The following is a 16,403-nucleotide window of genomic DNA, read 5'->3' as shown; positions in this document are numbered from 1 at the left end:
TGATATGTATGCACCTCATTTATGAAAAGAGCGGGACAGAAAAATATCAAAACCTGAAAGCTTAACAATGGCATGATCTTCCCATCTTATTTCTCTTGACTGCCCTGCCCTCCTGCCAGGAAAAGCAGATCAATGTGGTAGACTGCCTGATACAAAATGGGACTACGGAATCATTGTCATTTGGCTGTATTGTATTTTCACTCACACAGGTGCCACTCCCCATGAAGTCATTGGTACAGCAAGTGTGCAGTCCTGCTGAGCAAGTAGGATAATGCAGTGAGTGAATCAGCAGCTGATCCTCCTCCCTCCACCTCTGTTGATACATACATTAGTGTTAAGCTGCTACTTTCCTCTACATAAAAAAAGTTCCAGCTCCACTGTAACTTGCAGAATAAAAGCAAGACAAAACTAAAGGACACTTAAGATACAACAAAAAGGTTTGGCAGAGCCTCTTCTGTGATGGCTACTTGTAAATCCAGCTTAACCTCAAAGAAGGTGCAGCAGTGAGTGTTGTTAGAGAGTATGTTCACTGCATGCCCGACATTCTTCCCACACACCTCTCTCTCATGGTGGTCCCTCCTATCACAATCCCTTCGTAGCCATTAGGCAGACTAGACAGTATCCATTTGGAAGCACTCATTAAGTCTCAGCCCTCACTTGGCACTCCAGGAACATGTGACAAGGTAATGACCTCGGAGAGCTTGGACAAACTGTTTGGTAACGCTTTAGTGCTGATTAACAGTAGAAACAAAATGAAGCACAGAGGGAAACCTGTTGGCTCAGCTTGTCCAGGTTTATAATCTGGCTAATAGCTCTGATGTGGCCAGCTAAATTCATTCAGGGTTCTGAAGAACACTAGAAAGTATATAAATATGCCAAGGGGCACCATAATTCCTTTCCTCTGAAGTGTTTTTATTTTTTTTCAGGTATTTTACAGAAATTATAATCTCTGTCTCTTATCAGTTGCCGGTTTAAGTATTAATTTTCCTCGTCTAAGACTAGCTTTTAACATCACTTTCTTCATCCAGCTTTTTTTCCTAAGCAGTCCTGATACAATCTCCCAAAAGCTTCTGTGTGAACAGCAACTGCACATAATCTTTTTCTGTGTTATTTCTTCCTATAAGAGGAAAGAAGGGGGAAAACTGCACACAGGTAGGTGGATGTGTATGTTCATTTGAATTGGGCCTGAGCCCTCTGATATTTTAAAAATGGAGGATGGTTGGCTTGCTCACATGCTGCAACTTGGTTTTTCAACACTATAATTTGCAAGTGCTTGTACCGGGGAAGCAGAGGCATGGGAAATTAAAGAACTCAGATAATTCTAGTTTTGTAGGTTTTAAGACAGTAACTGCCATGTTTCCAGAAATGAGAAATCACAGACTATAAACTGAAATTACCTGCCAGCATGATACACTGGTGTTTATTTCAGCTAAAAGGCATTAGTCAACACAGCTGTGTTTGACGTGCTCTGGGTTTCGATTCTTCTGAAGCCTTTAGGATAACTTGGGAAGGCAAACCAGAAGCGGGTTACTTTTTTTAAACGAAAGGCAACCCCCAGCTTTATCAGCCCCTAACAAACTGAGCTAAAATATGTTTTCTCAAAAGAAGCAATTTCCTCTGCCCAATAAATCTTCAGACTGTCTTTTTTTTCCTTGGTTTTTCAGCTCATGACATTTTATGGAGGGGTTTTAAAAGTGCACATCCCCAGGGTCTGTCTTGCATCTTCTTTCATACCATTTAGTCCTTCAAAGGAAAAAATATGATCTCAGTTATACAGAGGATGGATTAGTGATTTTTAAAACTTTGTTATTCTGTGGTTCCTTTATTACCAAGAGATCACCAGTGATTTAGTAATTCTTTTTAACATACTCTTTCTCTTGCATGTTTATATCTATTGCGGAAACACCAAAAATTACAGGTTTTCCTGGAAAATCTATCTTGGTGGAGACAAAAGGCAGAGTTTGCCTGGATTTTTAGGAGACTCTAAATCAAGCTTAAAATAAGTGAACACACATCTTCATGGATATATGCTCTAATTAGTATTCACATTTTGAAGTTTAAAATAAAATCTGTAAAATATGACATTTATCAGATTTTATTTAAAGCTATTAATATGAAGATACAATGGTCTGGATAAATTTTGTATACAGTCACTCAATAACCCATATTTACTGTCATAATCTTTCAGGTACTACTGTTCTTATAAAAGCTGAAGCTGTCAAACAAAAACGTGTACAAAAACTGACTACTGCTCTCAAAGTGTTTTCCCACTGCTAAACTCACTACAGAAGGTGGCTGAGACACTCTTATTTAAAGCCAGATCATCTTTTCCTGCCTGCCTTTCTCAAAGCACGTATGAGTCAGAGCTACAACTGAAAGCCAAGGTTTTCAGTGTCAGTGGTGCACAAAAGTAAGTTGATCAATGTCTTGTACTCAAATCACTTTAAGCTTTGTACAGTACATTGCCATATCTTCCAGGCTTATTAGTGATCCTATTCTCATTTTGCATCCTGACAAATGCATTCATCTCTCATACCTATAAATCCTTTTCAGACAAAATGGTCTAGGTACTTATATTTTAAGATGTAGTTGAAAACAAGCTATATATTTGAGAAGTCCCAATCCTCCATGCCAATGCAATGGGCTTGCAGAAATTGGTACCAGGTATGATCATTATCTGGGTGGAAACGAAATCCTTCCAGTGAAAAGCAACAACTAAGCAAATGTGGTGTTACAGTAGAGCATCTGGAATGGGAAGCAAAAAGTAGGTCACACCAGTACCTTTTGAATGCCTGCAGTCGACTCCATCACGTTGTTCTCTGAGCCATTACTTCTGTTAATCATCCGCCACATTTGTGAATACATGCTGTCTCTCTCAAAAGGATTCATCCCTTTCACTCGGACGTGCTCATAGACTGCTGAGTCCAACACCGTGCCATAAGGAATATCCGTCTGCCTTGAGAGATCCTGGAGAGACCTTAATTGTAGGTGAAGAAAAGAGACACAGAAGACTTGAAGCCACATTTTCAAGAGGAAGGGAGGTGCAGGCAAGCAAAGGGCAACACATAGGAAGATGGTTGTCAAGCCAGCTTCTTCTGTTGTTTGTTTTTTTTCTTTTTTTTTTTCCTTAAAAGACAAAATAAGACTGAAAAAATGTTTTTATTGCTGAAGACACAAGGAGGAGTATGAAGTGAAAGGATGGGGTGAAAAAAAAGAAAATGAATACTCCAGAGCTCTTTTGTGTGGAGGCAAAAGAGAGAAGGCACAACTGCAGTCCCTTTAGCCACATGCAGCAAGTTCAACAGAATTAACCACCTACGACAGTACAGTGCCACTGTACATCCTAGGGAGCCAGAGTGTAAGCACCAAAAAAGACTCACTGAATCTAGCCCAAAAAACCCGAGCTGTGTATTTTTTTATGTGCTACTGCGTTAAGCAGTGAAGAACAGCTTTTTGGTGGTGTTTCTGCACTGAACTGTGCATCCATTACACAAAGCAGGTCGCATCCTACATTATTTTCAGTAACAGGAAGATTTCTGTTGTGGTTTCATGAACTGTCTTTTCATCACAATTCATGTCATTTAGTCCAATAAATTTGCTCTACTTTACATGTTATCTAATCTTACCCATTCCCTGCAAGTAAGAAAAATTAACCAGTTTAGAAGTTTCTAAAGAATCCCAAATATTACTTTGTCAACCCTGCTTTGGACTTAAAGAGGTATATTAGAACCCTTTGAAGTTTCCTAACCTTTTGACCTTTATTTTTCTGTCCTGTAGAATTATCGTCCCATACCTTTGTTTCTTGAATGGCATTCATTAACGTTTCAAAATAAGTACTGTGATATATCTCGTGCCTAAACTTATTATAGTTTTCCTGGTACAAATTAACTTTGTATAAACTGCACGAATCTAGTGGATGAAAACTAAGGACAATCAAAGATCAGAGTGCTGTCTTAAAGCAGGCAATAGCAAGTTCTAAAAGCTCATCACAGCCATGGAAAATCCAAACACAAGCTCAAGAAACTCATCAAATTCCAATTTGTGTTTCTGAAACATGTAAATTTAGAGGCAAGTGAAAATGGCTGTGGGGGTGGGGCAGAGGGAATTCTTAGGTGTTCCAGAGGTGGCACTGAAGAAAGCAATAATTAGATCTCGAAGGATATGTAAGGCCCTGAACACAACAGAAAGCAAGAAAAGAAGAAATCAATAGAACTCAATGGCAAGGTTTAGAAGTTAGTTGATGAAAATGAAATTCTTCAAATTTCAGGCATACGGGCTTAGAAAAACATTGTACAAGAGCTAAATTCCAATCAGATAATAAATCAGAAATATAAAGAAGGGATAAATTTAATCTTGAAGAGTAAATAACTAATGATATTAAAACCTCCACAATTCCCTTTGTCCAACAAGATCGCATTCCTCTTCAAGACCATAAGCAGCAGAGACCTGCAAAGAGTCAGTACACATATGGGATCATCAAGGGTGAACTGCTAGATGGAGTTTTTCTTAAAATCAAGTATATTGGTCTTCTGTGAGAAGACTGAGACGTGCCCTTTTCTAGGCTTTCATCTCATCAAACAAAATACAGAAGGTGGAAGTACAGACAGGCTACAAATGAGGAATTTAGAAATATTTCCTGGCAACTCTGGATATCATTAGGAAAGTCAACACTCAGCTAGAGTGGATGCTGTCAAGGGACCTCAAGGCTTACAAGACCAGTTTTTGCAGAACTAAAAGGCTGAAAAAGAAAAGGGTGGACTTGTTGAAAGGGACAATAGACACAGCTAAGGCTGAGGTGCTCACTGCCTTTTTTGCTTCACTCTTCCCTAACAAGTTCTCGCAGATCTCTGTGACTAGAGGCTGAGTTCAAGGAAGCAGTGAACAACCAGAAGTGGGTGGTCAGGTAAATGCCAACCAGAAAGACAAGGATTCATAGATAGCACTAGACCCATAGAAGTCCATAGGACCAGGCGGGCTGCATCGAAGTGTGCTGAGAGAGCTGGCCAATGTACTTGCAAGGCTGCTTCCTTTATTTTTTGAAAGATGAATGATACAAGCCAAGATGCCATTGGCCTTCTTGGCCACCTGGGCACACTGCTGGCTCATGTTCAGTTGGCTGTCAATCAACACCCCCAGGTCCTCCTCCTCTAGGCAGCTTTCTAGCCAGACTTCTCCTGGCTAGTCTGTAGCACTGCACAGGGTTGTTGTGCCCCAAGTGCAGGACCCGGCATTTGGCCTTGTTGAACCTCATGCCATCGGCCTCAGCCCAGCGGTCCAGTCTGTTCAGATCCCTTTGAAGAGCCTCCCTACCCTCCAGCAGATCCAGGCTTCCATCCAGCTTAGTGTCATCCACAAATTGTAACATCCTGTAATTGCTGTGTTATTTGTCACACACATTGCTAGAAAAGTATGCAAAATGTATCTATTGAGTCTTCAATTTCTAGTGACACCACCTAGTAAATTTGCAATCATTACTTTACGAGACTCTGTATAGCCATATAATTTCTAATAGAATGAGTAACAAAGCATTTTGAAATATTAATGCTAACTGGTATATAAATGATGTGTAGCTGCTGATACAAAACAGTACAGTTAGAAACCATACAAAAGATAAAGAGGTCCTCTGTATACCTTGTGGCTAATAAAAGCAACCTTGCTATTTTCAGAGAGGCAAACCAACATGAGCCGTTAGTCCAGAAGTGTACTATAATCAGGTATAGGAAGCATACTACAAACAGTCTGAGAAGCAAGCAATAGTGCTATCACGCACAAAGGCATCATCAGCAGGGAAATAACAAGGAGGAAAATTATGTCAGTGCATTCAGGAAGGTATGCTGTAGCTGCCAAGTCTGCATTAACTGCATTCTGCAGTTCTTTACTGCTTGGTGTGCTATTCTAAAACATAGGATGCCCTGAATCTTAGCACAGTTGCAGGTGCTGCTCTATGCTGAGAAAATGATGGTGAGACGACAAGAGCAAATCAACTATGAATGTAAAATCTACAGATATGCTACACACCGTTGTCAGTAGCAAACCCCAAGCTTTGGTTCACCTGGCCCTATTCTGAGCAGCAAGAAAGAAGTTTTGCAGCCTCTGAGGTGTCAATGTGCGTACGCTGCTGCGTAGGCAAGCTGCAAAAATGGGAAAGACCTATCACATCAGTGACTTTATCCCCTTACACAAACATGTCAAATGGTATAATATATATGACCTCGCTCAGAAACTGTTTTTTATAACCTGCAGCTTTGCAGACTACTGGAATGCCAGTCACAACCTAGCAGCCAAGGTAGAGCAAACCAAAGAGAAATGACAAACCTTGACAGGACTAATAAAATTATTAAACCATTGAGGTTTCTTTCCAGAAGAAAGAATTTTTATAAACACTTTACCTCCAGTCTGGTTTGTAAGTTACACGCTGTTCAATGTACCTTTTTTCTTGGATTAAAGAACCCATTCTCTGTTCAAACACATTTACTGGGGACACAGATCTCCAGCCTCTCTATGTCACCCAGTCTCACCACATAGCTGCCACATCAAACCTCAAAATAATGAAAAAGTATTTCTCAAACTGATTAATTACTGTGGGGTATCCTTTGATGTCCAAATTCTGACACCATTATTCACACTAGTTAAGAATTTAATGTTGCAATAGTTCTACTGATTTCAGTCAAAATACCTGCAAAACAAAGCATACATCTAACATGAGTAAGGGAATTATAATTCCACATTTTAAAACATTTATCTCTTTGAATTTCAGATTTTGAAGCTATAAGATAACGAATGGTAGAAGTGTTTAATAATAAAACAAGCATATGCAGTTGATAACTTGCTGTAAAATTAAATACCCTTAATGGAACTTGTATAAAGAAAAATTCTACTTATAGGGAGAGACCATGTAGTCAGGTCACAGTTCAGCTTATTTTTGGTTATCAGTCATGAAGCATTGTGGGGAAAAAAGTTGTGAGTGCTCCTTATGGTAACTTTTTTCCTTGCAATTACTGTAATAATATCCATATTATCCTATACAAAGTAGCTACAATACAGGACTACTCTGAGGATGAATTGAGTCATTTGAGGATGAATCACGAACAGCTACAGTTATTTTTCAGCACTTGTTGATATTGTTTAGCATTCTGCACCGTAATCAGGCAGCAACAGTCAGGTCACTTTCATTTTTCTGGCTTAGTACAAATTAAGTGCTTCATAATTTAAAAAAATTATCTCTGCTTTCAATGCGAAGAAAAAAAAATTATACTAGGATCTGCATATGTTTCTTTCCTAGAATATATCCTCTTCTAGAATTTCAAATCCTAGACTTAGAATTTGTAACACGTTGTTCATATATGTTAGTCAAAAGTCTTTAAAAAGTACACAAAAAATGCAGAAAACCAAAAGGTCAACTCCATAAAGGAATAATCAAATTCCTTTTTAGTTGATTAAATACCATTGAAGTGAGGGGCTTGGGCATCAAAGCATCTTTGTAGATCTGGGTTACAGATCAATTTAGGCTAGTTGTGTTAGACGACTGTTGCACTGAAGTGTCTGTAAGAAGGAGTCACTAAATTTTGGAGAAAATAATTGGTGTCATGGTTTGCACAGAAGTCTCTATTTATGACTAATTCAGATAAAGCTTTCCAATGATTTTTTTTTCTTTTTTCTTTAAGTAAAGATTTAACTGTTGGCAGCAACAGCTGTGTAGTAATATCACTTTCTAGCCAGTTTGGAGATCTGGGTGAATCATGTTAAAGGAAAAGTCAAAGAACATTTTGCTTTACAGCATAAGGAAATATCTACTCCAATTACTGCATTCTTGTTTAACACCCTTTGTAGAAAACTTCCAGGCAGCTGTATTGATCTGTTTAAAGCCTTGGGGACAAAGGACCTTTGGATTCAAACGAATCATGGTTTAGGAAAAACACTGTGAAAAGAATGACAAGGCAAAATAAAGATGACAAAAGGCATGCTCTAACACTATGCTTCCATTATTTAGAGGCAGAGTTCTCACCTATCAAACAGGACATATTACTTCTAACACAAAGAACATAATAAGAACTTCTTATTTTACACAAGACACAAGATGCAGACGATCTCCATTACACAAGCAAAAGTTTTAGTCAAGCTTCTACACTTTTAGAAATGGATTAGATTTAAACTTGAAACCAGCTAACTCTAGCCTTTCATATGACAAATTCTTTGACTTCCCCTCTGCCTACCCCACTCCCCCAACTTTCCTGCAAAATATCAGTGTCCATGAGAAGGTGGTTACACCCTCTCTTTACCCAGAAAAAAAGTGGAGGTGCAGTGCAATAGTCTGAGTAAAATAATTGTCTGCCAAAGGACCATAATTCTGTCCTAAAGGAATCCTAAAACACAGTAATGGCAATACTGGCTCAGTGATGAAATTCACAGCATCAGCACCTATGAGAAATAGCTTGAGACCTTCAAATTTATTTGGCATTTGCCAAGAAAAGCCACTCTTAATTACTGTTCATTCATGCTGCATTTGAAAGTGCGACCTAAAGATTTAAGGAATATAGAAATCATGCTTTGCTGCTACAATATTTTGACATTTGAAATGCTGACTGTCTTGATTTAAATGCCACCTGCGATGTGGGTCAAGAGTGAATAAAAGGTGCAGCTAGAAACCACTTTATGACTTGCGTGCCTCTACTCCTGATATTGCCTGTTGGTAGAATGTGAAAAGCTGAGCTCCCATTTGTCTGGGAAAGGAGATTAACGCCCACTCTTATCCTCTAAGTCCATCTAAAAATTGTAACAATTTGATCAAAATTAACCAGTGAAGCAGAGAACAAATGCCATCAACTTCAAGTGATATTATGCAGCAAAGATATACTTCCGAGACTTTCAAGGGAAAGGGAACATTTCACTAGTCATCCCTAGTGCACTGCCTAACAAAATTTTGTATGCTTTTCTTTTCTAAATAGGCTTCTTGATACCATGAAATACTGACCAGGAAGAGTGGCCCAATCCTTGTACCAGCTGAGAAAGGGAAGCTGCAAAAGCTTTGAACAGAAACACATTCAAAAACTGAAATGCAGCAGCTACCAAAACGTTCCAAGGAAACGAAATGTGCTAGGGTCCCGCACTTGGGTCACAAAAATCTATGCAACACTACAACGCTTCAGGAAGAGTGGCTGGAAAGCTGCCTGGCAGAAAAGGACCTGGGGTGCTAGTTGACAGCTGAACGCAAGTCAGCAGTGTGTCCAAGTGGCCAAAAAGGCCAACAGCATCTCAGCATCTTGGCTTGTATCAGAAATAGTGTGGCCAACAGGACTAGAGAGGTGATTGTCCCGTTTACCCAGGACTGGTGAGGCTGTAACCTGAACACTGTGTTCAGTTTTGAGCCCCTCACTACAAGAAGGATGTTGAAGTGCTAGAGTGCATCCAGAGGAGGGCAACAAAGCTGGCAAAGGGTCTGGAGCACAAGTGTTATGAGGAGCAGTTGAGGGAACTGGGTTTTTTCAGTCTGAAGAAAAAGAGTCTGAAGGGAGACCTTATCACCCACTACAACTACCTGAAAGGAAGTTGCAGCAAGGTGGGTGTTTGTCTTTTCTCCCAAGAAACAAGTGACAGGACAACAGGAAATGGCCTTAAGTTGTGTCAGGGAAGGTTTAGATTAGATATTAAGAAAAAATTCTTTACTGGAAGAATGGTGAAGCATTGGAACAAACTGCCTAGGGAAGTGGTGGAGTCACCATCCCTGGAGGTGTTCAAAAAACGTGTAGATGTGGCACTTTGTGACATGGTTTAGTAGGTGTGGTGGTGTTGGGCTGACAGTTGGACTTGATGATCTTAGAGGTCTTTTCCAATCTTAATGATTCTATGACTATATGAAACCTCCTGCCTTTTGTAAAGATATCAAAAGGATACCTATTAACTACTTATGACATCTGTGCAAACCCACTGTCTTCCATTTCTTTCATTTTCAAACTTCTTTGAAGCTGGCTGGATAGCACTACAAGCAGGATCTGGTTTATTTTCTTTAAACACTTAAACTCATTTTCATTCTGGCCTTCAAAGCCCCCCAAGGTACAATCTGAACTCTTAAAAAAAAAAAAAAGCACATCAGGTTTTTTTCTTTACTGCTTATTCATGCTTCCCACTTTGTGGTAATTCAGCATGGTAAACAGTCTCTCTCTTCGGTGCCGATTTGAGTTTCAATTTTGGCAGTTTCATAAACTAAAGTTTTGCACTCCCACTGTAGCTAGGATAACTTAATTCCCTAATGGATACTTAACACATCTAATTACTCTATTTTTGAGCTGCAACCACTGTTGAAACATGACTCTGTTCTTTCATTCCAGGAGCTTTCTAGCTGCAACATTTTTTTACTAAATAAAACATTTTCCATGACTTTGCCAACTCTACATAATAACTTCAGAATTCCATTGAGGGTTTTCTAGTGATATCATAATAAATGGCATAAAAAAAAGAAAAAAAAAAAGCTGAAGATATTTTAAAATATAGTTTGGGGATATTTTATGCTTTTTTTACACATGATAAGAAGACCCAGACATTTGCCACAGTAATATGAGTATTTTTCTGGACTGCTTCAAAACTGGAAAGGACTTAAATTCAAAGCAGGATGCAGAGGTATATTTCATATTTGTAAGGACAAACTAATTCTCCTCCACTGCCTCACCAGCAAGGAGAAGGGAGAAAGGGAAAGGATATATGAAGTGCAAAAGGATGCTCCTAACTGGGACATTCAGGAGATAGCCATATATCGAAACTGAAGGGCTCATTCTGCTCTTAGGTTTAGCTTTAGCTTCCAATTGCAAATAAACCTTGGCTGTTACTGCACATGTTTACTTGTCTATATGCTGTTGAAGCCTGGATTGGTTTTAGTATGTAGAGGAAAAGTATGTTAATGAGACCATGGTGATTGGCTGGCATGCAGTGACATTTTGACCTAACCTATGAATTCAGAGGAAGCCAGGGCTCCTCCTGCCCAGTCCACACCAGTGGCTCACTGTCTCAAGGGCATTTCAAAGAGATTGGGAGAGCCACTGAACTAGAGGCAGCAAGATCTTAGGTAATGATACACAGAAGACAGAGAGTTGAATCAACAACTGGAGAGAGAAAACTGAATTTGTCCTAAGGTCAGCATTGAGTGTGCCTTGACTGTCAGGTCCTTACCTTTCTGGAGGAAGAAATACAACAGAATGTGCCCTCATCTTTGAAGTCACTCTTATCATGTTTGCAAAGAAGGATTTATGGGAAAGGCTAACTGTGTCACTTGCATAATTTCATGACTTGTAGCCTCAAGATAAAAAACACACTATGGAAAAATTATCAGCTGCCCCTTGGAGTGCTTGGCTAGGTAATGCTTCACTGTATTTTCTAGTCTCTGCTTTGACCCAAGAGGAAGGATTTGGGGGTGGAGGAAGACACTGGAGCAATGAGAGCAAGGATAATTCATCATGCAGCTTGCTGAAGGAGAGGAGACTGGAGAATGAAAAGGCAGAGAAAAAAAAGGTAGGAGATCTAGAAAGATTCCTGTGGAATGGAGAGATGAGATGATCTGGAAAAAAACGACTGGAAGGTATGACCGAAAAACAGTTTACCATAAAAAGGATGGGAGAAGACAAAAACATTCATGTTAGGGAGGCATGAAGCAAAAGAACTGATAGACAGAAAAAAAGAATGTTATCTGTCAATATAGCAAGATAGCACCTAGGAGCAGAAAGGATAAAGATGACCAGTAAATGAATTTTTATTTTTATTGCTGTAAACACATCTGTGCTTTGGCAAGAAAAGGTGAAATCATCTTTGAGCTCCTCAAACACTGAAGAAGCATTGGGCTTGTTTTATACTTGCTCATTTCAAATGCTGATACACTACTTATCTCAAATCCATTCCTTCTTTCAAAATATGTAGGTGTACATATATATGTATGTACATGTGCCACAGAACAGTATCCCAGAGGCCAACAATTCTGATACTGAAGACAAAGCGCCTACGGGGAGACCGGTAGTTTATGGTATATTGTTATTTTTTTAACTTCCAATCTCCTCCTCAGGATGATAAAAAATTCCTCTTTTTCTCACATTTAAGTAGAACGTTCATATCCCTCCACATGCATATACACATTCACCCTCCTTTCCCGCAATTCATACTGCATCAACTTACTGGATGGAGTTCTCAATGCGCGTGATGGTGAGGAAAGCTGCTAGGTTTGCCGTGTAGGAGGAGATGACAATCAAAGCAAAGAGCCACCAAGCTCCCATCATAAGTCGGGTTGCCAGGGTTGTGTACGGAACCTCTCCTCCTGTGGGGAAGAAGGAAAAGCAAGAGTTTTCATCTGGCAGAAGGAAACCCAGATCCTCATTGCTCATGCATTGCTGAGGAGAACTAGGTCCCCAAGGTCAACAGGATAAACCACCTTGCTTTAGTAGACTGAGCAGCACTTGGAGCCACACTTTCTATGCAATGAAAAGTACTGGAGAAAGCCCACACTGTCAGCCATCATTACTGTATTTGATCTTTTTTGCTTTGTGCCTTTAATTGCAATTAATTTGCCAGTCCTGTCCCATAATGGAAATAGACTTCAAGATCTCAGAACAAAACCAGCAAAAGTAAATTCAGTGTTCCTTAGAGAACTTATCTACAAACCTTAATTAAACCTTTCTTGCAGTTTTGAGAACATAAAGTAAAAAAAAACCCATCAAAATACAATTACTTTTCACAGTTCTGTAGGCAGGCAGATGCTCGTGAGACCCATATATACGTGTACATTTTGCTGCTAGTGAGGTTAGACATGCAAAACCCAAAATATCAAACATATAGAAGAAGAATGCAAAATAGTTTTGTATTCCCATAGTTGTTTTCCTTTAAAATCCGACTGCTATGTAAACAAAACATTAGCAGCAATTAAACCTACCAGGATGAGCTACACAGCACCACTTGTGTGACCAGAGAACATTTTAACAAGCCATGAAAAGCATTATATTTTATTCAAAGAGTTGCCCCCAAACCACACTATTTCAGAGTCTTTGAAAGAGCTCTTTCAGTTAAAAACATAGAACTCAGATTTTTAGATGAAGGTAACATCATTGTTTTAAAAACACCCACTTTGTCTGCAGTCTAAGTTTTGTCACAGTGACAAGTAACTAGAGGGGACAGATGAATGCAGCAACGATCCAAAGACAACTGATCAAGACATTCACCTTTTTCCTTTCCCCCTATACTCAGCAATTTGAAAAGCTGTCATTATTTTTGAGGTAGCTTTTTCAGATGCAAAATCTTATGGTAGTACAATGCCTGGGATTTGCAAAAGCAGTCTGCTACAGATTCAGTCATTTGTAAGCATTTTGTGCTGGGATCTTCATTTACGTAAAAACTCCCTCACGTTTCCCTAGCAAGTAGGTTTAAATGGAATACAAATTACAATTATTCCCACTCCAAGTACAAATAATTTTCAATTATGTACACAAACTAGTTATCTGATCAACACTTGAATGCGAAGCATCACCTTACTGTTTTGTTCAATGTTAGCCTTATCTAAGCAAAACATTCGGAACTCTGTTTCACCGTACAATAGACAAGTTTGAAGCTTTTTTCCTACTTCAGTGATGTGGAGTTGTACCATGTAGGAAATAATAACTGACTCCATTAATTTACAGTTTTGGTATATGAGTATTTAAATCCTATGCCTTTTAAGAATGCCAGTACTGAAAGACAAAATCCATATTAGAACTGTACAGGTGGAAATAACTTCCCTTTTATTTCCAAGATACCATGTAATTACCTGAAATAAGAATCTATTGATCAGATCTAAAGAGATTATTTCAGTATGAGGACTTTCGAAGATGAACATTAACTTCAACATCAGAAGCTATGGTTTTCTCTCTCATAAATTTTGAATGATTTTTAATAGAATATTTCTACTTTATAACAGTTCTGCAATGTGTTTGGAATAATTCATTTAAAACTGATTTTTAATAAAATGAAAAGAGCACAGAGCTATATAAATTTATTGAGAAAAGCTGTTTGTCCTTTTAACTTTCAGTTGTCGATCCCTGCAGATAATCTGCATAATGAATCAAAATCGGTAGAATGATAGAGAAGCAGCCAACGATCTCCTGGACATCCTTGCAGTTTCATTTTTCAGCTTAGTGAGTAAAACTTCAAGTTCTCACATTTTGTTATTGAAATGAAATATCAGAAAAGAGAGAACTGCTAAAAGTCACACATCTGCCTTCTAATTTTCAAGCAAGGATGCTATGCAACAAGTGACCATGAAAACCATTACAGAGCCCTCAGCCACAGCATTTCTCTACCATTCATACAGTGTAGTTTACCCATAAGGTTGTCTCCACTGATGGCTGTTACCTTTTCTTTTCTAAGACCCACGTGAACAACAGACTTAAAAACTGTGAGTGCTTGTTATCCCAAGTGCTTTTATCTCACTCTGGTGTTTGTGAATTCTTGTTTCTAATTCCCAGTGTACCTTGTGTATCAGCAGTCAACAAATGAGGCTTCAGGACAAAGCTTGCATGCAAGTACACATACAGTAAACAGTAATTATCACAATAATCCAACACTCCCGCCCCTATCCTAAAATCTTTGCATTGACACTTCTTAAACCAGCATTTCTAAAGTAGGACTGACACTGCAACTGCATAGGTGCATGATTTTTAAGCAGTCCAGGCAGGGAACTCCACCTGTCCCAGTGAAAAAAGGAAAGAAAGAAACAAAAATAAAAGGAGATCTTTTACTGCCATACTAGCATTTCTTTGGCATCTATTAGGAGACGTACTGCAAAACAGTCTTGTTCTACTGTACTGTTTGCTAAAACACTTTCTGCACCACGACAGTTCACCTTACAAAACCTCTTCACCCCCCTCAATTTTGTTTTTAGCAACAAAACTTTACAGAGTTTTCTTTTAGTCCAAATTTAGTCCAAACTGTTTTCTCAGTGCAGAAGAGTACTGAGTCACTCAGGAGAGTAACCGTCATTGGTTTTCCATTAACATTACCATGAAAAAGAGCTGCAGGTCTAACAGTTGCTATTGTTGACTGTAAATTAGTATGCAGAAGGGACACGCATGGAAACCTCCCTGGGCTCTGCTTCTCAATATCTAGTATGAGTTTCAGGTGCTCGGACATTTTTATGGATGAGAGCATATTCTAGTTACCAGGGGTTATGCACAGGACACACAATGCAACAGAGGAAGGAGCCAAGAAGATGAAACAAGTCTCTCTTTGCTACTGTCTTTCCTATTGTATGACAGTAAAGCTTAATAAACCCTAATGGCAAAGGAGGCCACCTGATGCCACATAAACACACCTTGGGAACCAGAGAAAAATACATCCTATCACACCTCGTTCCTAGAGCAATCTCATCTGCCTTTAAAAATTTTTGATTGTATGTGCAGGAAGGAAAAGATATTTTCCAGAGGAAACTGAACTAGCAAAAAGTAATCTCATTGGGAGTTTCCTGAAAGAGCTGAATTACCATAGAAGTGACAGTGAAAGCAATTACTTTTAGTCCTCCTGTTCTCATCTAATACAGCTCTCCTTCATCAATCCTAGGCAAGTTTACTGTTGGCCTACTTCAGATGACAGGCTTAGATCACAACTTATCTCAGAACTTTTGTTTATTCCCATTTCTTTCCAAGTGCTTCAAGCTAAATATCAGAAGGCAAGAAAAATAACACATTGTCTTGACAATGCAAACAATATAGCATATAATTATGACAGACCTAAATATCAGCGAAAATCTATTTTAGGAGAAAAATGCACACCTATAAAATTCCTATACGTATTTCTAACCTCCTTTAAATTGTTCTCCCTCATTAGTAGTGAGTTTAAAAGTTTCTTCAAGTCAAAAAAATCACAAGAGATGATTATAGGCAAAAAGGAGGAATGAAATCATGAGAAAAATAGACAAACCAGGGAAACCGAGGATCACAGTCTGGTGAGACCTTCTAAATTTCTAAATTTCTAAATTCTAAAATTCTGGACTAGATTTAAATAATTCAAAATACATATGCTGTTTCTCCAAACATCTTTTTCTCAGGGATTTGTCAATTGTTTGCTTGAAGAAAAAAACTGTTCATCTGCATAGCCCAGAATTATGAAAGTGTTTCAGGCAGAAATGGAAAAAAATAATCTTTTTTGTGGACAAAAAGAAACAGTGAAATATTTATTGGAGAAGTTTTAACTGCAGCTGGCATTTCTGAGATCAAGCCTGGTGGCAGCTATCTTGCAAAAAAACTGATGCAATTTTTGTTGCTAGTCATCCAGGCAGTAAATATGCAAGATAAGGTCTTTCTCTGGTTTAATATCAATTTAACAACCTCACTGGGAACGGACAATATTTATAAGTAAAATTCATTTGCTTAAAACAACAGCTCAGAAATAATTTTCTTTACTAT

General features: G+C 38.6%; 1 protein-coding gene across 6 annotated transcripts in view; it reads right to left on the bottom strand.

The window, feature by feature from the left end:
- The window catches only part of GRID2 (glutamate ionotropic receptor delta type subunit 2), a 727,507-nt gene that overhangs the window by 96,965 nt on the left and 614,139 nt on the right, over positions 1-16,403 (bottom strand). For all 6 annotated transcript variants that reach the window (XR_008449796.1, XR_008449797.1, XR_008449799.1 and 3 more), the window contains exons 12-13: positions 12,154-12,292; positions 2,782-2,977 (exon numbers count right to left, since the gene is read on the bottom strand). Coding sequence is in view for 1 of the 6 variants with exons in the window: in XM_009562749.2 (XP_009561044.1) it covers positions 2,782-2,977; positions 12,154-12,292 (335 nt within the window). In the remaining 5 variants the exon portion in view is untranslated. The remainder of the gene's footprint in view (positions 1-2,781; positions 2,978-12,153; positions 12,293-16,403) is intronic.

This window comes from Cuculus canorus, chromosome 4 (assembly GCF_017976375.1).
Source record: "Cuculus canorus isolate bCucCan1 chromosome 4, bCucCan1.pri, whole genome shotgun sequence".
Classification (NCBI taxonomy): Eukaryota; Metazoa; Chordata; class Aves; order Cuculiformes; family Cuculidae; genus Cuculus; species Cuculus canorus.
Note: the sequence above shows the minus strand (reverse complement) of the source record. Positions and strands in the feature narration are given on the sequence as shown.